Genomic DNA, 25,066 nt, shown 5'->3' on the forward strand with positions numbered 1-25,066 from the left:
AAGCAGCCTGGTCCCAATCAAAACACGACTGCTTCCTTCTGCAAAACCTTCAGGAAAAACACTCTGCATCCTCTCAGCTGCTGGCACAGAACTGGAAGGGTTCTGATAGGAAAATCTCTCCTTCACTTCATCATTTCCAAAGCAGAAGCCACCAAGGGGGGGAAAAAGGTGCAAACACTGAAAAAAAAAGTCTTAAAAATCTCTGTTCTTGCTGAATTAAATGGAAACTTCCTTAGAAAGTCAAGGGTTGTGATTGTTTTCTGCTGCCTGGAAAGGAATTGAGTGTGGCAGTGGCTGTGAAGAGGCAGAGGAAGGCAACGACCTGAATTTAACCAAGAACTCCAGGATTTTCTACCAATAATGCCAATATTGGCTGGCTTTATGTAGGAAATCACACAATTTCCTGCTAATCTCAGAAACCATCTCCTTCTTACCTACAAAGTGGCACAATTTACCAAAGCTGTCATGATCCAACTCCCTTTTAAAATTTTCATTTGAAGATTTCACCTAAAAGCAGTTAAGATTCGTGCTTGAAAACCTATTTACTTGAGGGGCCACAAATCCAACCTTTACAAGGTAACACAACACTTGCCCTACATCTCTGTGTGCCAAACACTTCATTACTAAAGGAATTTTCATATATTCCCAGCATTAGAAGCTTGGACCAGCTAAAAAGTACCAAGTGTCCTACAGCTCTCGTTGGAAATAGTGTAGAAAAATATCCCCAAAGTGTTAAAAAGTTGAGAGCAACTTTTTCCATGGAAAGTGTTAAGAAAATGAACCGAAAAATTCCTGGAAGGGCACTCTCTCCTCATTATTAGATTGTCTAACTTATATAAACAGATCCATTGAAAGCCTAGGAAATTTTCCATGTTTTTTTTTTTTTTTTTTTTCCACGCAGGCACAAACTCAAAGCTTTGCTTGACCCAGCTTTAAATCAGGTGATGAGGTGCATTCCTGCTGGTTGTGACAGAAAGAGAAGGAGTTTAAGATTGTGTTGTCCAGTTTTGGTTTTGTATCAGAGGTTTCCATGTCCCATTAACAAGTTTGGAGGAACCTAACCTGGAAGTGTCCAGGACTCTGTGTGTCCCCTGAGAATAAATAACACACAGCAGGAGAGGAAATTATAGTTATCCAGGCTTCACACGCTGTGAAAATTAAGCTTTATTAGTCCCTCCAAGCATGTAATTATTGGAAAGGCTGAGATTAAACCTCACAAATGGGCACTGATCCAAATCTTATCTCCTTCTCTCCGGAGCAACCTTTGAATTAGTGCAAGCAGGGCCAGCTCTGATCCTGAGCAGGGTTCTACAGACCCTCAGCCTGGCTAAACCCAGGTGTCAAAGCAAATAAACCTGTCCTAAGTCATCAGCTTCTGCTGCTCATCCTCGTCCTTCCCCCTGCCTGAGCAGCCCTCGTGGTGCTGCCCACCCCACCTTGCCCTGGCACCCCCTTCCCAGCAGGAAGCCAAGGAGGTCTCACCCAGGAAAGGTTTTGAGTACACAGATCACATGGAAACAAACTGAAATAAACAGAATAAAAAAAGAGCCAGCTGTGCCTGAGCCTGTTCAAGGCTCGTAGGCTGGGGCTTGTCCAGGCCTGTGCTCACAGGGACTCACAAGAACAGCAGCCACTGTGGCCATGACTATCAAACCAAAATCATGTTCATCTCCTGTGCTAATGCACCAGCAGAAACCCCAAACCAAACGATTAAAATAACAATATTTGGAGCCTGATAGTTCTCCCCTGTGAGTTTTGCAGCAGGAACCCAGAAGTGCACCGGGGAGGGGGCAGGGAAGCAGCCGTGAGCAGAACTGGGCAATAAATGTCGTGTGCACTTGGCCTGGCAGCCCATCCCCAAATCCCACACGTACCTTGCAGGTTCACTCTGGAAACAGGTGGCTGACTTGTGGCTGGAGATCTCCTAAGAGGGAAAAAAAAATTCTCTGTCAGGAGGTGGGATTTTATCTTTCCAAACCCTGCCAGCCCCCTCAGTTAAAAATCCTTTTCCATTCTCCCCAAAAACCCCAAACACTTCACAAAGATTTGCTGAGCAGCACTGACAGATCTGTTAGGAAAAGCCAGAGATGGCTGCTCCCTGCCTGGTCCATGGGCTGGAAATGAGGAGAAATGGAACCATGCCATGCTGCCTTTGCAAATTCGTGCTCAAAATATGCCTGAAAGCAGCAAGGCCCGGGCTCTGGTGGCTCCCCCTCAGCCAAGGCCTTTTCCCATAAAACTTTTCCCTACAGAGTCAGGAATGGACCCTGAAGTGATGTCAAACTGCTCCAAGGCAATGCCACAGTAAGGTCAGAAACGTGCCTTTAAACCCTCCAGTTTGGGACCCTGAAGCAAGGAAGAGGACGCTGCAGTCACTATTGTTTAGCTCTGAAACAACTGAAGGACACTTCTAGGACTCTAAGCAACAATTTCAGCAGCAATTCCTGGATTTTGGAGGGGCCAAGAGCTATTTGAAAAAAAAATTGGTTCAAGTCAAGCCAACAGGGTCTGACTGGAAAAAGGTGCAGATTCTCTCCAAACGTCAACACAGCTCCCTGTGAGACTTGCCAAACAAAACTGATTTTTCAAGCTGAAACTATCACCAGAGACTTGTTTTTTAAAAGGAGTTAAAAAGAGTTGACACCAAAATCAAGACACTTCAGTTTGGATTGACTGCAATACTTCAGGCTGACCAAAAATGAAACTTTGGGCTTCTGCTTCCCTAAAGAAGTTTCAGATCCATTTTAACTGAAGCCAGATTTCCCCACACTCTCCCTTCGCCAGCCTCCTTCCTAACCCCAAATTTCGGAGTCAGCCACTGAACTGCAACATCCATTATTCGCCAGCTCTCCTTTGAAGCTCGAATCAAAGCAGGCAGAGCTGCTCAATTGTGCTGCAATTGTAGCTCCGGGGGGTTCTTCAGAAGTGCTCCGGGAAGGCCTCGCTGCCCAGGTGAGGTCTGGAGCGCAATTCCAGCCCCGCTTCCAGCCCTCCGAGCCGCCGGGCTCCGCAGGAGCCTCCCTGCCATGCAAAGGCTGTTCTGGCAGGATGCGCAGGACCCGGGCTCTCTGAAGGGTTCAGCACAGGGCACACACGCTGGGCGCTCAATTCCCTGCAAATGTGCCCCGACCTGCCTCTGCTGAGCCTTTGAAAAGCCAAATCTCGAAATCTCTAAAAAAACAGAAACTCCCCGACAGGGACAGCACGCCGCGGCTGCAGCACTCCCAGAGCGGAGGGATCCGAGCTCCAGGGATCTCCAAGCCCGGAGCTGCACAGGCATGCCTTTGGGGGGGTGGGGAGGGGTGAGCCGCTCTTCCGTACGCTATTCCCCGCTCCAGAGCCATCCTCACATCCATGTGCCCATCCTGTTTTCCAGGCAGGCAGGCAGGCAGGGCGCGGGATGGGAGATGTGAGCTTTGACAGCACGGTCCTTCCTCAGCCACCACCGCGCTCCAGCGGCTCCCGCTGCCCGCTCCTTCCCTCCTGCCGCGGGGCATCGCACGGAGCAAGGCTCCGGATGCTTCCCGACCGCGTCCTGGGCTGCAATTGCCAAGCTCCGGCACTCCAAAGCCATTAATCATCCCCTCCTCTTTTCCAATCAGGAAACTGCCTCAAGAACCCTGACGTTAAAGTCCAAAAAATATGACTGCCAGTTGTTTTTTTTTTTTTTTTTTTTTCCCCTCCAGGACTTTTAACATTTATATTTTCCAGCAAATATGTGGGACAGTATCCTCTTTTTCCTTGCTCGGGCCAGGAGGGGTGGTGGAGGAGGAGGAAAAAAGAGAGGAGAGGAGAAGAGGGGGTAAAGATAAGCTGAGATTCTCATGATCCCCAGAGCAGAAGTTTAAGTAAAATATCACATATCATGAGACAGATGATAAAATCATGAGCTGGCAGCTTGGCTGCAACCCAGCAGAGTTCTTTGGAAACTGTGCAGGAAGCTCCACGGCACCTGGAAGCACATTCCGCCATGGCCTGGGATGTTTGGCATGGGATGGTTTAAAAATTTAATGACTTTTACTTTGGCTGGGCAAACACTTTATAGGTCAATCAAATCTGGGAATGCTTTCCAAAGGACACTGTAAGATGCCTGTGTGTCCTACAGGTTACACCCTCACTTCCTTCCGGCCCTGTCCAATTTCAGATTCCTCATCAGGAGCTGCCAAAATGCCCGAGCTTTCCAAAAAAGCAAAGCTTAAAAAAAAAGGAATATTTAAGCCATCTGTTTTTTTATTAACCTCCACCTTGGAACGCAGCGGTTCCTTCCCATCAAAATTTGCCAACAGGAATCAACGGGAGGGAAAACCTCACGCCTGGATAAAATGCTGGGCTTTATGTAAAATACTGTGAGCTCGTGGTGGGCACCAGGTGATGCCACTCACACCTGGGGTGGAGCGAGCCCGCGGTGTCCCACTGGGGACATCCCTGCACCTCATCCTTCCCTTCTGGAGCCAGTGGAGCCTGCCAGTCCCAGGTGGGATCCGTGGGACGGGTGGGTGCACAGCAGAGCTCGGCAGGAATGAGTGATGTTGGTTTGAGGCTGAACAGCTCTCCTGGGGCCCAGCAGGCCAGAGGATGATGATGACTGGCTCAGTATAAATAGCCAAGGGGAAACGGTGGTTCCGGGCAAAGGCGTAAAAAGGAGTTTGTTTGGTTTCTCCTGTTCAGCAGGTAGGAAAAACAACATCCTCCTCCTGAGTGCATCACCTTCCTCCTTCAGAGCAATCAGTGTCAAAGGAAGTGATGTGGGATTCAGCTCTCTGGGCAGCCCTCTCGCAGCTGAGCTCCAGGATGCTGCTGCTGGGAAATCCTTGCTGTCCCCAGAGCCCCAGGTTTGGGGTGCCCCCCTTGACATCTGCCCTTTGGCCACGAACAACTCACGTGAGGTTGGCTCTGTTGGGTAGAGCCTCGATAACGCCAAATTTGGGGGTTTGATCCTCTATGGGCCAATCAAGAGTTGGACTTGATTCTGCTGGATCGCTTCCAACTCGGACAATTCTGGGATTGCTATTGCTCTGTGAAGCAGTGGTGGAAATGCAGGGCAGGACCATTAGAGATTGCCTGGGATAGCCAAGGTGGCCACATGATGAAGATCATGGAATTGTTTAGGTTGACAGAGACCTCCGAGATCACCAAGTCCAACCCAGCACTGCCAAGGCCACCACTGCCCTGTGTCACAGCCACAGGGATTTTAAATCCCTCCAGGCATGGGGACTCCACCCCTGCCCCAGGCAGCTGTGCCAGGGCTGGAGAACCCTTTCTGCAAAGAAATTCTTCCTGATATTCAAATAAACCACCTCTGGCCCAGCCTGGGGCCGTTCCCTCTCCTCCTGTCCCTGTTCCCTGTTCCCAGCCCGACCCCCCCGGCTGTCCCCTCCTGTCAGGAGCTGTGCAGAGCCACAAGGGCCCCCTGAACCTCCTTTTCTCCAGGCTGAGCCCCTTCCCAGCTCCCTCAGGGATTCTCCAGCCCCTTCCCAGCTCCCTCAGGGATTCTCCAGTCCCTCCCCAGCTCCCTCAGCCTCTCCTGGGGCTCCAGACCCTGCCCCAGATCCATTTCTTTCTCACTCTCCAACCCCTCAATAGTATTTTTGGCGGTGTGGGGCCCCAAACTGCCCCCATGATTCATAGTGGACATCGCACAAGATGAAACACAATGCTTGCTCCTCAGGGAGGACCTGAGGGATGAGAGGATGAAGGGATGAGGAGATGAGGAGGTGAGGGGATGAGAGGATGAGGTGATGAGAGGATGAAAGGATGAGGGGATGAGGGAACGAGGTGACGAAGAGATGAGAGGATGAGGGGATGAGAGGGTGAGGGGATGAGGGGATGAACAGATGAGGGGACAAGAGGATGAGGCAGTGAGGGAATGAGGGGTGAGGGAATGAAGGGATGAAAGGATAAGAGCATGAGGGGAGGAAGAGACGAGAGGATGAACGGACGAGGGGACGAGAGGACGAGGCGGTGAGGGAATGACAGGATGAGAGAGCATGAGGGGATGAGGGGACGAGAGGATGAGCGAATGAGGGGAAAGGAGGACGAGGCAGTGAGGTAATGACAGGACGAGAGAGCACGAGGGGATGAACGGACGAGGGGACGAGAGGACGAGGCGGCGAGGGAATGACGGGGTGAGACCATGAGGGCATGAGGGCCGGGCGCCATGAGGGGAGGGCACATGGCGCCCCCTGGCGTCCCGCGCAAACCGCGGCCGAGCCGTGAGGCCATGGCGGGGCCTGAGGCACCGCGGCCGCCGCTCCCCGGGCCCCGCCGCCGCTCCCCGGGCCCCGCCGGCTCCTCTTGTGTAGGAAAGGAGCTTAAAAAGCCAGGCTTACTTGTTGGAGGTGCCGTGTAAATTGGTGAGAAGCGTGAAGTTGTTCCTCACGCTTCTTAGGCTGGCCAGCACCTGAGGGAGACAAAACCGCAGCTGTCACCTTCTCTGCTTTAATGCTTTAGAAAAGCTATTTTAGAGGCCAATATGCCACCAACTCACCTGGGCGAAAGGTGTGACAATCAGGTCATCGCCATGCCTAAGGAAAAACGGAGAAAAATGTACAAATTTCTGTACAAATTTACCTTCAAACAGAGTGAAATTCACCTCAGGGAATGAGCGTTTTCCTGAGGGGGGTTTCCCCATGAACGTACCCACGCAGCATTTAGTTAACACCACATAAAAGCTTGTTCCTAATGGAAAGGTCACCGTGTATATCCAAAACAACTGGCTGGAGTGAGCATTCGGACTGGGAACGCCAGGCAATAAAAGCCAGGAAATTCAAAAGTTAAGGCTCATGCTTGCACCGCGGTGGAAAAAAACCAACCGTAGTGGTGCAGGGAAAGGTCACCTTTGAATTTCCTGGCTTTTGTTGATCTCTGTCGCAGTCTCTAACCTTGTTCAGACGCCGGGTTTTGTTCGGCTGTTTTCATCATGGAAGATTTGAACAGAAGTTGTGAGCAAAATACACCACTGCCAGCAGTAAGAGGGATATTTTTTCCCCCTTTTTTTTTTTGTATTAGTTATGGTACTTGTGCATGTATGGAACATTCTATATGATTTACCTAACTGAGACATGGCAGGGTATAGGATCATTTAAAAGTTTGGGTTTGGCTTAAAGCCCATCCAATCTCACCCCTGCCATGGGCAGGGACACCTTCCAGCACCCCAGGTGGATCCAAACCCCATCCAGCCTGGCCTTGGACATTTCCAGGAATCCAGGGGCAGCCACAGCTGCTCAGCGCATCCTGTTCCAGGGCCCCTCCACCCTCCCAGCCAGGAATTCCTTCCCAATATCCATCTAAATCTCCCCACTTCCAGCTTAAATCCATTCCCTCTTGTCCTGTCCCTCCATCCCTTGTCCCAAGTACCTCTCCAGCTCTCTTGGAGCCCCTTTAGGCATTCTTAGAAGCAACGTTTGGTCAATTCTATTCTGAATCCCATGATTAACAACAGGATGTACTAAGCAAGGGCAGCAGAGTCAGCTCCAGGCTGCCACAGGACCCTCTGGAGAGTTCTCCATCAGTGCTGGACCCCTCCAAAGAGGAATTCACCCTGCCGTGCTGCCAGAGGTCATCCCCTCATCCTCACTCGGGTATCAGTGCTATTAAGTCTAAATTAATTAAATAAATTAATAAAATGTATTTAGTGTAAAAGTCTAAATGAATTAAAATTGTCTCCACCCTGATGGAGACTCTGTCCCAAGTGCTAACAGAGCCTCGATGGCCATGGTGGATGGACACTTCAGCTACAGACAGCCGTGAACTCGGGGAAAATGATGGGATTCCCCCACCCCAGCACACTGCTGGGAATTGTTACAACCCACCGCTTACACGAAACACTATTTGCATAATTTGGAGTGATTCCTTCAATAAATATTTACTCCGTTTTAATTCACAGCAGGGATATTTTTTCGCAGAATTCTCGTGGATCTGGCTAATACTCAGATTTCCATTCCGTGACTAAACTTTCGCAACAACTCAACTTTGTTTAACGAGCACTTTTTTTATAGCTTAATGGCCACTTAAACTTGAAAACTTTAAAATGTGCCTTTCAAAATAAGGGGCTGGGAATCCAGGACACTCTGTGGGTATCGATCCTCTCGAGCTCAGCCATCTGCCTCGGCTCATTTTCCACTCGGTTCTAGGGAACAGCCCCCAAAACAGGATGGGGAACAGCAATCCTGTAAATAAAAGTGCAGCACAACTTCTCTGTTATCCCGGGATACGGCTTTGAAAGCCCTTCTGCTAAATTCTGGAGAAAATTCTGGGAATATTTGAGGGATGGGATGGGAGAGGATGTTGGATCAGCACCTGTTTTGTGCATTCCAGCTATGAAATGTGCCAGTACCACCCATAAGCTCCCCTCAAACAGAGCTCTGAGGATTAGAGCAGCACAGAAAGCTCTTAGAGAGCGTAAAACACGAGCTGAATTGGTGCTTACTGTTCGCTCGGGAGGGAGGAGTTCCTGGACATGGTCTTTGGTGAGAGGTCATAGTCGCTGTCGGATCTGTAGAGGAACGACTCCCGGCGCTGGCTGTGGCCCGGGAACGTCGTGTGCAGGACGAGTCCCGACGAGGAGCTGGCCTGCGGGTCCAGCGGGCTGCGCCCCGGGGACGGGCCATTCTCCACATCGAAGCTGCCAAGGAAACACAGACCGCGTGTCACACTGTGCCACAAGAGGGCTTGCAGGGCACGTGTCGCCTCAGCGCGGCTCTCTACCACCGTGTCACCTCAGTGTAGCTCTCTACCACCGTGTCACCTCAGCGTGGCTCTCTACCACCGTGTCACCTCAGCACGGCTCTCTACCACCGTGTCACCTCAGCGTGGCTCTCTACCACCGTGTCACCTCAGCACGGCTCCCACCGTGTCACCTCAGCGTGGCTCTCTACCACCGTGTCACCTCAGCATGGCTCCCACCGTGTCACCTCAGCGTGGCTCTCTACCACCGTGTCACCTCAGCACGGCTCTCTACCACCGTGTCGCCTCAGTGTGGCTCTCTACCACCGTGTCACCTCAGCGTGGCTCCCACCGTGTCACCTCAGCATGGCTCCCACCGTGTCACCTCAGCACGGCTCTCTACCACCGTGTCACCTCAGCGTGGCTCTCTACCACCGTGTCACCTCAGCACGGCTCTCTACCACCGTGTCACCTCAGTGTGGCTCTCTACCACCGTGTCACCTCAGCACGGCTCTCTACCACCGTGTCACCTCAGTGTGGCTCCCACCGTGTCACCTCAGCATGGCTCCCACCGTGTCACCTCAGCACGGCTCTCTACCACCGTGTCACCTCAGCGTGGCTCTCTACCACCGTGTCACCTCAGCACGGCTCTCTACCACCGTGTCACCTCAGTGTGGCTCTCTACCACCGTGTCACCTCAGCGTGGCTCTCTACCACCGTGTCACCTCAGCACGGCTCTCTACCACCGTGTCACCTCAGCGTGGCTCCCACCGTGTCACCTCAGTGTGGCTCTCTACCACCGTGTCACCTCAGCACGGCCCTCTACCACCGTGTCACCTCAGCACGGCTCCCACCGTGTCACCTCAGTGTGGCTCCCACCGTGTCACCTCAGTGTGGCTCTCTACCACCATGTCGCCTCAGCACGGCTCTCTACCACCGTGTCACCTCAGTGTGGCTCTCTACCACCGTGTCACCTCAGCACGGCCCTCTACCACCGTGTCACCTCAGCACGGCTCCCACCGTGTCACCTCAGCACGGCTCCCACCGTGTCACCTCAGCACGGCTCCCACCATGTCACCTCAGCACGGCTCACCGTGTCACCAGCCTGTGGCCACCAGAGCCACTTGCTGGCACGTTTCTCTCGAGTGCAGGGAAGACCCTGCATGACCATAAACATTTACCCCGGAGGTTCCTGTCCTGACTGCCTCATGCTTCCTTCAGCATGGATGTCTCGCAGCTCAGCACGGCTCTCAGCATGAGCACACAGCAGCTGAAGAGGGCAGGGACAGATTAGAGATGATGGAGAATCCATCCCTGGGAGGGTGGGCAGGCCCTGGCACAGGGTGCCCAGAGCAGCTGTGGCTGCCCCTGGATCCCTGGCAGTGCCCAAGGCCAGGCTGGACACTGGAGCTTGGAGTACCTGGGACAGTGGGAGGTGTCCCTGCCATGGCAGGGGATGGAATGGGATGGGCTTTAAGGTCCCTCCCAACCCAAACCATTCCAGGATTCCATTATTCATAAACACCCTACTCCACCCTCAATGCCTTTTGCACAAGCCCTGGGGCTCGGTTTGCCAAACCTCACTCCACTTACGAGCACAACAGGCACCACACTTACAGCACTAAAGGCACCAACGCGTGACAACACTCTCCAGCCCAGCCCTGTGCCCATCTGCTCCGGAGCCAAACTTTGAAACCCTGCAAGATTTGCAAGCACTTGGCAGTTATGGAAGCTGGATGCCCAAACCGTGTTTTAGCCATTCAAGGTATCAGTTCAGTGAATTTTAAACAGCTGTGCTGTAAAATGAAGGGCTGTTTAAAAACTAAAAAAAAGCAGTAAAATTTTTGTCACCTTTCCCATTTTACACCCACTTTCTTGTGGTTTCGTATCTTGGCTGCTGCAACCCGTGGTGAAGTCACCCTGGCCACTGCAGCAAGTGACACCCCTCGTAAAGGCTGAAAGTGAGCAGGTTGGCCTCCTTTGCCTTTGGGCCTGATAGAAACACCAGATGGGTGACTGTGGCTCAGAAAGCCAAGTGAGGTACGGCCGTGCTCAGGAGGAATTTCCCTGCCTTTGGAAGTCAGGTTTTGTCCCTTGCAGTAGGAGCTAAGTCCTTGCTCCAGCGCCTCATCCCATGCTGGATGTTGTCCTACCAGGACACTGGGCTGTGGTTCCTGCCATACCTTTCTCCATCCCTCCACTCCTTAATCCAGAAGATTCCCTGAGCATAGTGGCAGGGAAGACCCCAGCTCTCCCTCCTCTCTGCAGAGAGAGCTTTAACTGCAGCAGGAGGAGCACATAAAGTATTAATGCCTGAACTTGCCTGAATCCTGCAAGTTTTCCAGGTTTCTACATCACTGGGATGAGCTGGACACATTCAGGCTGCCTTGGTGAGAAGCCTGGCACAGCCAATGCCCAGCTGGGAACACCATGGCTGCTCCAGCTCCTGCTGCCCGCTTCCCGTGTTCCCCGTTCCAGCACCTGGAATGCTGCCGTACGGATCACATGGTTAGTCCAACTGAAAAGGGCTTTTATTCCTTTCCTCAAGTTCAATGTGCAGCCACAGCAGCGTTCCTCAGGCTCCTTTTCCTTGGCCTTGATCCAGCACTCAGCCACCCATATGCTCAGCCAGAAGTTAACAGAAAATTCCCCAAAAAGTGACCGATCCCAGAGTTTGGAGTTATCTCTGCCAGGAGTGAACAGGCACTTCCAGAGGTACAGGCTGTAAGCAAGATCCTCAAAACCCAGGAATAACTCTGCTGTCACTGCTTTTTAATAGTTACAAGAACTGGAATATGGGAAAATGTTCCCCTTGGATGAGCCAACGTTAGGAAAATGTGACCCGAGAGACACAGAGCAAGAGTTTAACCTTGTGTTTGTCACTAGTTGCTCCTGGTTTGCACAACAGCCACCTGGAACTGTGTCCTGATGCCAAAAGTATCCCCCAAACAAACATTTGCTGGAATTGGTAAGAACTGCAATGGGATTGTAAAGTTGCCCTCTCAGAGCTGCCATTTCCCACTATTTTTTTTCTATTGGAAGTTATCTGCTGAGCTTAGCTGGAAAAACTTCATCACTGTGTTCAGAACATTGCACAGACTGTGAGGTCCTCTCCAAAGTTTGCACATCCCACAGGCTTTGTCCAAGTGGGGAAAAAGCTGCATTTGCCAACTTAAAAATAAGGATGGCAGAGTACAAAGCACAAAAAACCCCCAAAATTTTCTTTCCAGTTTATCCTCAAGTAACAGCACTCACAGCAAGACACCCCATTTTGTGATATAATTGTGTTATCTATACACATGAGCCAGAAATTTGGTATCTAAGGTCCCTATAAATCCTTCAGAAATCCCTGTCTCCATAAGAGATCTCTCTAGGACATGTGGGAGCTGCCAGCATTCCCTGCCTGCCTCCAACCTGTGCTGTCAGATCTCCCAGTGCTGGACACTCTCTCCACCAAGGGATTCCAGGGAATTGAGCCCTGCCAGAGTCAGACAGGCTCCAGAGGAGGAAAGGTGGCAGCAGCTCCTTTAAAGCCGTGTAGATGTGGCACTTGGGGACACGGTCAGTGGTGGGAACGGATGGATTTGATAATCTCGGAGATCTTTCCCAGGTGACTCCACCATCCCAGCGGGATGGGCCCTAGCCCAGGCAGTCCCTCAGCAGTGCGGAGCTGGGAAGGAAGGTGGCCTTTCCCTGGATGTCTCTCCAGACTCCCCGTGCCGGCTCTCCGGGATGCCCGGGGATGGGGAGCGGGGGGCGCAGGGAGGGCAGAGCCGGGAGCAGAGTTTCCTGCACAGCACCGCTCAGCACGAGCCGCGGGGCAGCTGCAGCTCCGCTCCCTGATCCCTCTGCATCCCGAAAGAAGCCAGCGTCTCCGGGAAGCGAGAAGGAAGGAGACAGCAGGTGGCAGGAGTTAGCTGCGAGCGGGCACCGGCCCTGGACCTGTGCAGAGCTGTGCCTGAGCCGCGGTAATGAGCAGACAACGGCGAGCCAGGAGAAAGCATTGTAAAACACAGCGAGGCTTCGTGAGTCACTCTGCAAACAAAGAGAATTCATAACAGCAGCCCCCAGCTGCTCAAATGCTGCAGTGTTACTGTAACAACCACAGGATCAGAGAACCTCCCGAGCTGGAAGCGACTCGCAGGGACCATCGATCCAACTCCTGCCCTGCACAGACACCCCAAATCCCACCCTGTGCACCCCTGGCAGCGCTGTCCAAACGCTCCTGGAGCTCCGGCAGCCTCGGGGCCGTGCCCATTCCCCGGGGAGCCTGGGCAGTGCCAGCACCCTCTGGGGGAAGAATCTTTCCCAAAATCCAAGCTAAACCTCCCCTGACACAGCTCCAAGCATTACCTGGGATCCTGTCGCTGGTCACAGTGAGGATAAATTGGCGCTGTCCCTCCACTGCCCCTCGGGAGGAGCTGCAGACCCTGGTGAGGCTCCCCTCAGTCTCCTCCAGGAGGAGCAAACCCAGTGCCCTCAGGTGTTCCTCATATTTCCACTGCAGACCCTTCACCAGCTTCAGGAACCGATGTCCCTGGATTAGCACTGCCCACCGGTAGTCTTGGAACGTGGCAAAATTTGGCAAAAAGATTGAGAAACAGGAATGCGCCACGATTTGGGTGTAATTCAGAGTCATTCGAGTCGTCATTGCCAGTCAAGTGGTTTCCATGAGAGCCACACAGCCCCACAGTTTGCTCTGGAGTAGGAAACACAAACACATTCCAGCCCTGCAGACCAGGCAGGCTCAGGGATTTTTGTTTATGTTGGGAATTTACACTTTTCCCGAGGATGATAGCACTGACTCTCCAAGAAGGTTCACCATCTGCTTTGCTTTCCCAGAGTCATTCCTGAGGACATTGCTCCCCATCTCCCAACTACAGTACCACCTTCATGATATCAAATGTTTCCAAAATATTTCCAGAGGTTTGGGCAGACTTTGTTAATTATGAAGCTCCTTTTTGAGATTCGTGAGTCTCACCAAGACATCCCTCAGGATTCTTAAAACATAAACAAGGAAAAATGCTGTTCCTTCCAGTGCCTGGCCGCTCTCTAACACAGTGCACCCGTTCCCCATTATCCGAACAGCTTGCTGCTTTTCCTAAATAATCTCCCATGGGGAAAGGGCTGTGCTTGAAACCATCAGCACTTAATGGCCCAGGATGGGACACATGGAGCCGAGCACAGCCCTGGCAGGGGCACAGGGCTCCCCGGGGTGACAGCTCACAGCTCCACAGGCACTACTGACCCTCTTCCCCTCCTGACCTTCTCCCACTTAGGGAAAACACTGCTACTCTTAGGAACCCCTTAAAAGTTCAAATCCCTCTGCTGGGTTTGTCCCTCCTGTGGCTCCTGACTTTTATCCAGGTGAGGCCCTACCTGCAGAGCTGCCCCAGCCCTGGGCTCCAACATCAGCAGGACCTGGAGCTGCTGGAGAGAGCCCAGAGGAGGCCCCAGGGTTGCTGCAGGGCTGGAGCCCCTCTGGAGCCAGGCTGGGAGAGCTGGGGGTGCTCACCTGGAGAGGAGAAGGATCCAGGGAGAGCTGGGGGTGCTCACCTGGAGAGGAGAAGGATCCAGGGAGAGCTGGGGGTGCTCACCTGGAGAGGAGAAGGATCCAGGGAGAGCTGGGGGTGCTCACCTGGAGAGGAGAAGGATCCAGGGAGAGCTGGGGGTGCTCACCTGGAGAGGAGAAGGATCCAGGGAGAGCTGGGGGTGCTCACCTGGAGAGGAGAAGGATCCAGGGAGAGCTGGGGGTGCTCCCCTGGAGAGGAGAAGGATCCAGGGAGAGCTCAGAGCCCCTGGCAGGGCCTGAAGGGGCTCCAGGAGAGCTGCAGAGGGACTGGGGACAAGGCAGGAGGGACAGGACACAGGGAGTGGCTCCCAGTGCCAGAGGGCAGGGATGGATGGGACATTGGGAATTGGGAATTGTTCCCTGGCAGGGTGGGCAGGGGCTGGGATGGAATTCCCAGAGCAGCTGTGGCTGCCCCTGGATCCCTGGCAGTGCCCAAGGCCAGGCTGGAGCAGCCTGGGACAGTGGGAGGTGTCCCTGCCATGGCAGGGGTGGCACTGGGATGATTTTTGAAGTGCCATTGAAGCCAAACTGGTCTGTGGTTCTGTGATCCCACAACCTCCAGAGCTCAGTGTCCCCACACAAAGGCAGCAGCCCCTGCAGCCCCTCCCAGCGCTGTCACAGCTGCTGGCACAGGAGCCCGGCAGCACTGACTGAAGTGTTTGTAACAGAAGCTGTCAGCTGCTGCTAAACACATCATTAAGCCTCTGCATGTATCCAAAAGCAAAAATATGTGTTTACTTGACTTAGTAATCTCTGAATAAAGAAGTTCAAGGCCAGGTTGGACAGGCCTTGGAGCAAACTGGGCTGGTGGGAGGTGTCCTGTTCTTGGCAGGGGGTGGCACTGGATGATCTTTAAGGTCCTTTTCAATCCAAACCATTCTGTGACTTTAATTCACTCTCTGTTTCTGTTCTGCTCAGTGGCTACAACAGAAACAGAACAACCAGAGCTCCTGCCCTGCTCACACCCAGAGCCCAAAACAGACCCGAGAGCTGCTGCTGCTCCCTCTGCAACCCAAATCCACCTTCAGCAGAGCCCCGAGGTAAAAATGAACACCCAGAGCCCTCCCAGCTCTCAGAACTCATCCAGCAGCACCCCGGGGAGGTTCCTGGCTTGCACAAATGTCAGGGATTGTATTCAGCACCATGCTGGCTGGAGCAGCCACCAGGAGGTGGCTGGAAAAGTACAGCGGGAGGTAAAAATGAGTTAGGATTCTCTCTTAGCACAAAGGGTTCCAAAAAACTTAATCCTTTTAATGTTTACTACAGATAAGCAGCTCGGCATTATCCTGTAACAAGTGAACATCATGGGCTTGTTTTAAGTCCCCTGGAGAAGAGATCCTGAGTGCTAAAATCCAGTTGTTATTTTTCCAAATGTACATCCTGGGCTATTTTATGCTCTTCCAATGATTTTCTGCCATTAATCTCTGGAAAATGCAAGGCACAGTCAAACAAAGCAGACACCCCACCTCTGTTTTTACTTCCAGAGCTTGGAAAGACATATGCATGTGTGATCATTCCCAACATGGGCAGCAATGCCATTTCCTAAGGGCTTTTTCCTCCTGAAAATATTCCAGCTAACAACTGATGGAGCAGCTGCTTTCCCTTCCTACCCAGCTAAGGTGCAACAAGGTATGAGTGGCACAGGGTGCCCAGAGCAGCTGTGGCTGCCCCTGGATCCCTGGCAGGGCCCAAGGCCAGGTTTGGAGCAGCCTGGGACAGTGGAAGGTGTCCATGCCCAAGATGAGCTTGAAGGTCCCTCCCAGGACCTATCCCAGCCTATCCCAGGATTCTGTGGTGCCTCTCCCTGTGCAGCACTGACAGCTCTGCTCACCCTCCAGGTGTTTGTGCCCAGCACCTCCACCCACCCACAGCTCACCAGCACGGAATCTCCTGCACCAGCTGTGCTTTTGCTGCATGGAAGAACCCAGCTGAGTCTCCCCAGGGGAAAGCTGCCCCTTTTCCCTGCTGGGAAGTTCTGGAATGGCTCGTGGCCGGGGGACAGGTGGCACAGGGACAGCAGGGTGCCCCAGACCCGGGATTTTGGCAGCACCTGCTCTGTGACACGCTGCTGTCCCATGGCACAGATGCTTCCATTCGAGCCACAGGGCAGTGTTTACCCCAGCCTGGCCTGGCTGCTCTGCTCTCTTCAGTGTCACTTCAGCTTTTCCAGCTTTCCCAGCTCCAGCCAAGCCCTGTAGCATTTCTCAGACTGTCTCTCCCAATCCACAGCACACGGATGTCAGAGGCTGCCTGCGGCGGCCTGGCTCATGTGACAGGGACACTGGTCTCTTCTGGTGGGGCTCCAGGACACCTTCCAGCCCTTCTGCCTCTGAACAAGCCTTGATCCCTGCCCAGAACCAGCGTGGGAGGATAATTCCACCCAGCAAGTGGGAAGGCAAAAGGGGTCCAGCCCTGCCTTTCTCCCACTGGGATATTACTGGCAACAGAAGGGGAATTCCAGTCCTATATTCCACCTTTTATTGATGCATCTTCAAGGATCTCCTACCCCTCTAAAGTGCAGCCTGCACTTAACTCCCTTCCCAGAGCCAAGCCTTCAGCAGGGGTCTCCAGGGTCCCTTCCACAAACACCCCGTGCTTCCAGCACACAGGAAAGCGTTCCTGGATCCCCATGGAGCCGGAGCTTCGGGAGGCTGCTGGCCAGAGCCAGGCTTTATTCCATCCTGCCCTTAAACAGAGATCCTGGCACGGCTCCAGAGGCACTTCTACCTTTCCAAGCAGGGGGGAAGCTCTGAGCTGCTTCATTCCCTCCGGCCCCACTTCACAGAGCTCCTCTCATCTGCTGTCAACCGCACTGGAGACAGGAACAAAGTGACAACCGTGGTGACAACTTACAGGCACCACAGAGTTTCCATTTCACCTGAGCTGAACAGGCAGCCTTTGAGGTGGAAGATTTACACATTTCCTGCACTAATGTTTTACATTCCCCCAGCCCTTCCACGGTATCCAAAAGTCCAGCAGTGGGCACGTGGAAAGCTGCTGCGCTCGGAAATGCATCCAGCCTTTTCACTTGATTCATGGAATAATTATCTGACCTGGTTTTTGGATTTATCTCCATAATTGGGATCCGTGGAGCCTGTCAGTAAAAAGACAGTGAAATGGCCTAAGATGGTATTCAGATCTTTAAATCCTTTGGAGACTCGGCCTTTAACAATAATTAATCCAGCTGGGTACATTTCAGCAACATTTTCCTTGCTTCACATCTCTCAAATGCCTGCAGTCCCCATCTTTCCTATCCACGGGAACGGACACTGCGATAGCAAATGTCAGAGCCACGGATGTGATTCCAAGGGCAATCTTTTTTAGAGCTCTCATTGATCATCTCAGGGCCAGCAGAAGCTCAATGCAAAAGCTGCGTCACCCAGATCGGCAGCATCTGCCACCTGCTGCTGTTTGAGGGGGAAATCGGAGAGATGGGAAGTCCTGGCCCTTCAGCAGGAGGTGTTTGCTCTGTCTGAGGGGTTTGGCACGTGGATCACAGCATGGCTGGCAATGGCACCTGCTGTTCCCCCACACACGGGTGTCACAAGTGCCTGAGGCAACGGCCACCAAAGGAAACGGGATCTTTGTGCTGAAGGAGAACGCTGGTGTAAAAACAAGAGGGGATAAAATGGACAGGAATAAACTGAGGTTGGAAATCAGAGGGAAATCTGTGCCTCGAGAGCAGCCAGAGCACTGAACAGCTTTCCTGTGGGAGTGATGGGGGTAAACACCACCTTGATGTTATTTCTGGTGGGATTAATAGTGTAACTCATGAAACGTTGCTCCAGGGAGATCCTAAAGGCCCTTCCAGGGCCTAAAGGGGCTCCAGGAGAGCTGGAGAGGGACTTGTGATAAGGAATTGTTCCCTGGCAGGGTGGGCAGGCCCTGGCACAGGGTGCCCAGAGCAGCTGTGGCTGCCCCTGGATCCCTGGCAGTGCCCAAGGCCAGGCTGGAGCAGCCTGGGACAGTGGGAGGTGTCCCTGCCACGGCAGGAACGAGATGAGTTTTAAGATCCCTTCCAATGCAAACCATTCCATAATCCACAATTCTGTGAAAAGCCCAGCCCAGCTCTGGCGCAGGCAGAGCCAGGGAATACAAAGCCTGCCAGCCCAGACAGTATTTCCATAAATTTGCATTTTTCCCAAGGCCAGTGAGGCGGAAGGGACCCCTCAGCAGGAGGCGGCAGGGACAGCTCTGCCTGCCCCCACTGCCTCCCCTCCTCCTCGGGCAGCTGCAAAACAAAAGGGGGGAAAAGGAGGGTCAAGTTAAACGCCAGATTTTAATTTTCTGCTGTTAAATCACATGGGCTGCAATGAGCTTTAATCACTCAGGACAGCAAACTGGATTTAGCAGAAGGAAAAGCTTCTCCAGCGTTCAGAGGAGTCAGAGGCGGTGAGCAGCAAGAACAAAACCTTTTAAAGGAATGATTGTGAGGAAAAATCCAGGCAGGGCAAACCTCCTGCAGCACATTTCATGTGGTTTGTGCCAAATGGTGGGGTCAGGCAGCAAATCAAACCCTCTTGGGATGATTTCGCTGATGTGGAAACAGATAGAGTGCTGCTGGCACCCAAAATATCATTTAATAACACTGTTAATGTTCCCTAGACCTGCAAATCCTCTCCAGACCTGCTCCAGGGCTCATTTTGATCTTCCTTAATTAATGATCCCTCAGAAGCTCTGTTTCATGTTGAAAATCACTTGCTGGAATCACTGTTTTGGAGTCACTTCCTCCAAACCATGAAGCTTTGCAAAAGAAATCAGAGATGTGGGGGCACTGAGCAAAATCAGCCCAAAACTAAAACCTGAAACAAGTCATCAAGTCCAGGAGCATCGAACAACGCAACAAAGCAGCCACAGACGCTTGGAAATTTGGGATAAATACGAGCAGAGCACTTGCTATGATCAATTAATGCTTAATTACACAGAAGGTGAAGTTTGCAGTGTGAGTAAGCACAAATGTGTGGGCCTGGCACAAAATCGTTGTATCTGATTGCAGTTACAGCTTCATTCCTGAGCTAATGAGAATTGAGCCATCCTGGGTGTTTTGGGGTATTGATAAAGGGTTTGACCTGAGCTAATGAAGAATGAGCAGGCAGAGGTAATCGATGGCCAAAGTGGAGCCATTTAAAAATATTGACTCAGCGTGTGGAAACATTTGGTGTGGTGAGACCTGGGGAGAGGAGGCACTGAGGGGTTACTGCCATGGGGAGGGAAGAGATGTTGGAGTGCACTGATGGAACACAGCAGAGAAAATACCTGGACTTAGTGAGAAGCTGGCAAAAACACCTGAAATTACTGAAGATTTAGTGAAAACACCTGAAACTGGTGAGGATTTAGTGAAAACACCTGAAATTAGTGAGGAGCTGATAAAAAACACCTGAAATTGGTGAGGATTTAGTGAAAACACCTGAAATTAGTGAGGAGCTGATAAAAAACACCTGAAACTGGTGAGGATTTAATGAAAACACCTGAAATTAGTGAGGAGCTGATAAAAAAACACCTGAAATTAGTGAGGATTTAATGAAAACACCTGAAATTAGTGAGGAGCTGCTGGGAACACCTGCAACTGGTGAGGAGCTGATTAAAGCACCTGAAATGATGAGGAGATGCTGGAATAGATGGTGCCAGACCTTTCAGTGGTGCTGTAGAACAAGCAGCAATGGCCATACAGTAAAACACAAATTCCACCTGAACGTGGGGAAGAACTTCACACTCAGGGTGGCAGAGCACTGGAGCAGCTGCCCTGGGAGCTCACGGAGCTTCTCTCTGGAGATATTCCAAACCCACGTGGACGTGTCCCTGTGTCCCAGCTCGGGGTGACCCTGCCTCCAGCAGGATCCATCTCCCTTTGTCCTTGTTGGGTTCTCAGGTCAGGAGATGTTTGTGGCACTGTGTGGATGTTCCTGGGGCTGGCTGCTGGCCAGTGCCAGCCCTGACAGCCTCTGGGAAGCATCACTGTGCAGAGCCAGGGTGAGAGGCAAACAACAGGACTGTCCTGATAGCCCTCAGCCAGAGTCCAACGTGACACTGCCTATTAATACCCCGCAGAACAGCTGACCAGGGGACAGCAAATGCCACGCAGATAGCCAGGGCCTGCTGGGCATCATGTGAGGAGCAAACAAGATAAGGAGAGGGCAACGAAACCCTCGTGTCAAAGCCTCCTGTGCTGAGCACTCGGGCCAGAACATGGGCTTTGCCTTGTGCCAAGGTGCTGCCGTGTTTGGGCAAGGGAGGCTGTGCAGGGCTCAGTGACAGGAGTGAGGGGGAGCAGCGTGTGCCAGCCTGGGAAGCTGGGCAGGACTCGCCCTGCCCAGGTGAGAGATTCTTTGCTGCTCACAACACATCCACGATGGCTTTTTACTGTGCTCTTGCAAGGAATGTTCTCTGGGATTTAACCTAAACCCAGCAGCACCTCTCTGTGTGCTGTTAACTCGCCACTCACAAACCCAGATTCTGGCTATATTTGTACCTGCAGTGAGCACAGGCACGATGAACCCCAATCCTTTTTCACGAGGGGGAAGCAAAAAGCCACTGAGACAGCCTGAGGACGTAACCACGACCACACTGGTGGCTCTGGTCCCCCTGTGACTGTCCTGGGGTGGCAGAGAGGCAGCAGGGCCACCTCGGGCACACGTGCTGAGGGGCAGCTCCTGTCGGGCTGATGGAGCAAACTCCCTCCAGCAGCAAGACCTGAAAGCTGGCTGCCTCCAAGACATCCAGAGCTGGCCTAACTCCTAAAGCACAGCAAATCTGTGCAGTAGAAAACATAACCCAGCTCCTGACTGTGTGCAATGGCTGAGTTAATAACCCTGGTGCTTCATCCCAGCAGAGGCGCCTGCAGAGCTCCTTCCTCACAATCATCTCAATGGATCCCTGCTCCTTGAACCTCTTCCTGGCTCAATGGGGCAATTGAAGCCCAGAATAGCTGGACTGCCTGTGCTGCATCCTCACAAGAGGGTGAGACTCTTGCTGCAGTCTGAAAAAGAAAAATCACTTAGCACAAATCGGCTCTTTTAAAACCACTGATTAAATAGATATTCACAAGGCAGAGCACAATGGTTTGGATGGAGCCATTGCAACCCATTACACAGCTCCTCATTCATGCCCAGGAGAGCTTTTCCTTTGCTTCTCTAATAGCAGGAGAGCAAAAGAAGCCACGGGAAAGATATCAAATTGCAGAAAAATAGGTGACAGGCGAATTTACAAACTCGGAGAAGCAGAGAGAGACAGGATTTGGGCTGGCAGTCCTGGCTGCCACTGTCCCCAGCTGGGAGCCTGGAGCCCTGCAGCACCAGCCCGAGAAACTCCACCTCTTCTGAAGGGAGGAAGGAATTCCTGGGTTTATTGAAGAGTCACATGAGAGGCTGGTCAATACTCAGAAACTCCATCTCTGATTCTGTAAAAATCCAAGGAGCTGCTGCAGGGCTGGAGCCCCTCTGGAGCCAGGCTGGGAGAGCTGGGGGTGCTCACCTGGAGAGGAGAAGGCTCCAGGGAGAGCTGGGGGTGCTCACCTGGAGAGGAGAAGGATCCAGGGAGAGCTGGGGGTGCTCACCTGGAGAGGAGAAGGATCCAGGGAGAGCTGGGGGTGCTCACCTGGAGAGGAGAAGGATCCAGGGAGAGCTGGGGGTGCTCACCTGGAGAGGAGAAGGATCCAGGGAGAGCTGGGGGTGCTCACCTGGAGAGGAGAAGGATCCAGGGAGAGCTGGGGGTGCTCACCTGGAGAGGAGAAGGATCCAGGGAGAGCTGGGGGTGCTCACCTGGAGAGGAGAAGGATCCAGGGAGAGCTGGGGGTGCTCACCTGGAGAGGAGAAGGATCCAGGGAGAGCTCAGAGCCCCTGGCAGGGCCTGAAGGGGCTCCAGGAGAGCTGCAGAGGGACTGGGGACAAGGCAGGGAGGGACAGGACACAGGGAGTGGCTCCCAGTGCCAGAGGGCAGGGATGGATGGGACATTGGGAATTGGGAATTGTTCCCTGGGATGTGGGGAGGGGCTGGGATGGAATTCCCAGAGCAGCTGTGGCTGCCCCTGGATCCCTGGCAGTGCCCAAGGCCAGGTTGGAGCAGCCTGGGACAGTGGGAGGTGTCTCTGCCATGGCAGGGGGGGGACAGGATGATTCCTGCATTCCATGGAATGTTCCCCCTGCCTGTGGATCCCTGCAGCCCCAGCCCTTCCCAGCCTGGATGAAGAACTGACCTTTGTCAGCCTCACACAATTCATCCTCCATAGCTGCTGTGCTGCCTGGTCAGATCTCATGGAAGGTGACAGTTTCTGAGAGCTTTGACAACTTTCCTCAGGAAAACATGGTTGTTTTTTTTTTTTTTTTCTGCCAGAATCCACTTTTTAATACTTTTAATCTGAAATAAACCCATCATATTCCATCTGTCATCAACTGGGCTTTCATTCCTGGAGTTTCATTCCTGCTCTCTCCTGGTCTGGGAGAGCAGCAGTGAGGGCAGAGTTTAATGGAATAATTCTTACACTGCACAATTTGGATGCAGCAAAGCAAAAGGGGGTCAGCTTGTTCTTCCAGCCTCCACTCCAAACAATTTAATGTCTTTATGGATGAAAAATGTCGGCAGCCTTTTGTGATCTGAGGGAAACTGGGACATCCAATACAGCCCCACATCGAGACTTCACTCACACACCTCGATTCCTTCAGCCAATATTTATTATCTGGATTTTCCAGAGTTCTTTTATGCACTTAAATGGAGAGATACAGACAGAGCCTCTCCCTCAGTGCCACTCTGCCCCAGTAAATCTCTGTCCTCGTGAGTGTCCCTGAGTGCCAACCAGAGCTGCTCCCTCTGGTCCCAGTGTCCCACAGCCCCGGGGGCTCCGTGGCCCTGCCGAGGTGGTCACAGGGGACTGGAGAATTTATCCAGCACCAGGACTGAGGTGGGATCACACAGAACCACGGGATCTGCCCCTCGCTCGGGGCCACCAGGGAAGGTTTGTTTAGGAGAACAAGATCTCGGTCCCAAAGCCAGTGTCAGACCAAACGGAGTCGCTCCCGGAGCCTCTCTGCGCTCAGCCCTCCCCTGCCCGGCTCTGCAGGGCTCAGCTCAGCCGCCAAAGCCCGGAATTTCCCCTGGCGTCAGCCTCGCCGTGAAATCATTCCCGATCCTTGTGACGTGACCGGCCCAGCGCCCCCGGGCTTCGGGGAGTTCAGGGAAGCGCTGACGTGCCGGGAATTCTCCTTTAGCTCACACAGGGGTGAGCTGCAAGAAATTCCTGCCTGCACTTCCTCCCGCTGCCCCGGGGGTTTTCCCGGTGAAGTTTGTGATTCAGCCTGCCCCGTTCCCATCCCCCTAATCCCACCCAGCCCAACGGGGCCAAGGAATGTTCCAGGGCTTTCTGGAGCAGGACACAGGCGGGCAGGGACACCGAGCCACTGATCCCACGGCTGGGAGAAGGGACTTGCAGGGGGAACTGTTCCCAAAAAACAAGAGCAGGGACTCTGAGACCATCGGGAATGGGATGGCTCCTTCCTTATCCACCTGGGATATTGGGAACATTTCTTCATGGAAAGGTTCTGCAGCCCTAGCACAGCTGCAGGTGGAGTCCCCATCCCTGGAGGGGTTTAAAATCCCTGTGGATGTGGCATTTGGGGACGTGGGGCAAGGTTGAACTCGATGGTCTGAGAGGGCTTTTCCAACCTAAACCACTCCATGATCCTACATGATCTTGGGAAAAAAAAAAAGTCTGATTATTTGAAACAGCCAATAGGAGCTCAAATGATGCACCTGAGACAGACCCGTTCCATCACCACCTTCAGATTTTGAATTAATCTCTCCTTCCAAACTCATTGCTAAACCATCTTTAAATGTCTCTTCCTAAGGCAGTGATAAAAAGTGACCAGCAAAGTCAAAACAGAGCACAGGATAAAGATTAGAGCCAAATTATCCACGATCAGTGTAAGAATAATAGACTTCCCTAAGATAACTGGACACTGAAATGTGATTTAGAGCTTTCCAAGAGCTCTGCCAGCTCACCCTCCGTGTGACTTTTGGAATACTCAGGCTGTGATGAGTTTATAGCACAGTTCCAAGATTATAAATCAAAGAATGTGGCTTTTTTTCTCTTTTATTTGGGATTAAAACTAAGAAATATTTATCCAACCCTTCAGCAAAGCAGGAGTGGAGCCTGTCAGGAGCCAGATCCCCAGTTCCCTGCCTTTGCTCTCCTGGATGCCACGGAGCAGGATCCTGATCCTGGTCCTGGTTCCACTGAGCACGGGGGTGGAGGATCTGCTTCCCACAGGGCTGGAAAGGGACACACGGGCTGGGAATGCTGCTCCAGAGCCCCAGGGGCTGGGGGTGGCACCAGGAACGCCCCCAGCTCCTGTTCCAGGAGCCTCAGAGAGGGTTTCACACCCACTTTCCTCTCTTTTTTAGGAAAAAGGGTTTGCCAGTAATCTTCTCTCACTTGTGGGATGAGCAGGCACGGGCAGTGCCGGCTGTTTGTGGGAACAAGGAGAGCTGGGGGAGGGCAGCACTCCCTCCCTACAAACCCTGCATCTCCTCAGCCCTCTCTGGGATGAGCCAGCGTTGGGGAGGCGTGAGGACAGCTCCAAAGCTCCAGACCCAGCCCTTCTCCCACCCAACGAGCCGGGAACTCCCACATGGGATTCCCCTCCTGCCAGCTTCCAAGGCCAGATGATTTCATCCCAAACATTTGTTTATAAACTTCCAAACCAGTAAATGATGAGCAAAAGAGTTTCACCAAAGAAAAAAAAAAAGAAAAAGGTGAAGTCTGTGCAAAGTCATCCCTGCTAAAGCCAAACAAAACAAACATAAACAAGGGAAGATCGAATCTCTCCCTTCTCCTCACAT

General features: G+C 52.6%; 1 protein-coding gene across 1 annotated transcript in view; it reads right to left on the reverse strand.

Moving 5' to 3' along the window:
- PDE4B (phosphodiesterase 4B) overlaps nucleotides 1-25,066 on the reverse strand; it is a 184,114-nt gene that overhangs the window by 52,445 nt on the left and 106,603 nt on the right. Inside the window, exons 4-7 of the mRNA XM_053950999.1 lie at nucleotides 8,429-8,623; nucleotides 6,488-6,524; nucleotides 6,330-6,400; nucleotides 1,875-1,924 (exon numbers count right to left, since the gene is read on the reverse strand). Of these exons, the coding sequence (XP_053806974.1) occupies nucleotides 1,875-1,924; nucleotides 6,330-6,400; nucleotides 6,488-6,524; nucleotides 8,429-8,623 (353 nt within the window). The remainder of the gene's footprint in view (nucleotides 1-1,874; nucleotides 1,925-6,329; nucleotides 6,401-6,487; nucleotides 6,525-8,428; nucleotides 8,624-25,066) is intronic.

This window comes from Vidua chalybeata, chromosome 9 (genome assembly GCF_026979565.1).
Source record: "Vidua chalybeata isolate OUT-0048 chromosome 9, bVidCha1 merged haplotype, whole genome shotgun sequence".
NCBI lineage: Eukaryota > Metazoa > Chordata > Aves > Passeriformes > Viduidae > Vidua > Vidua chalybeata.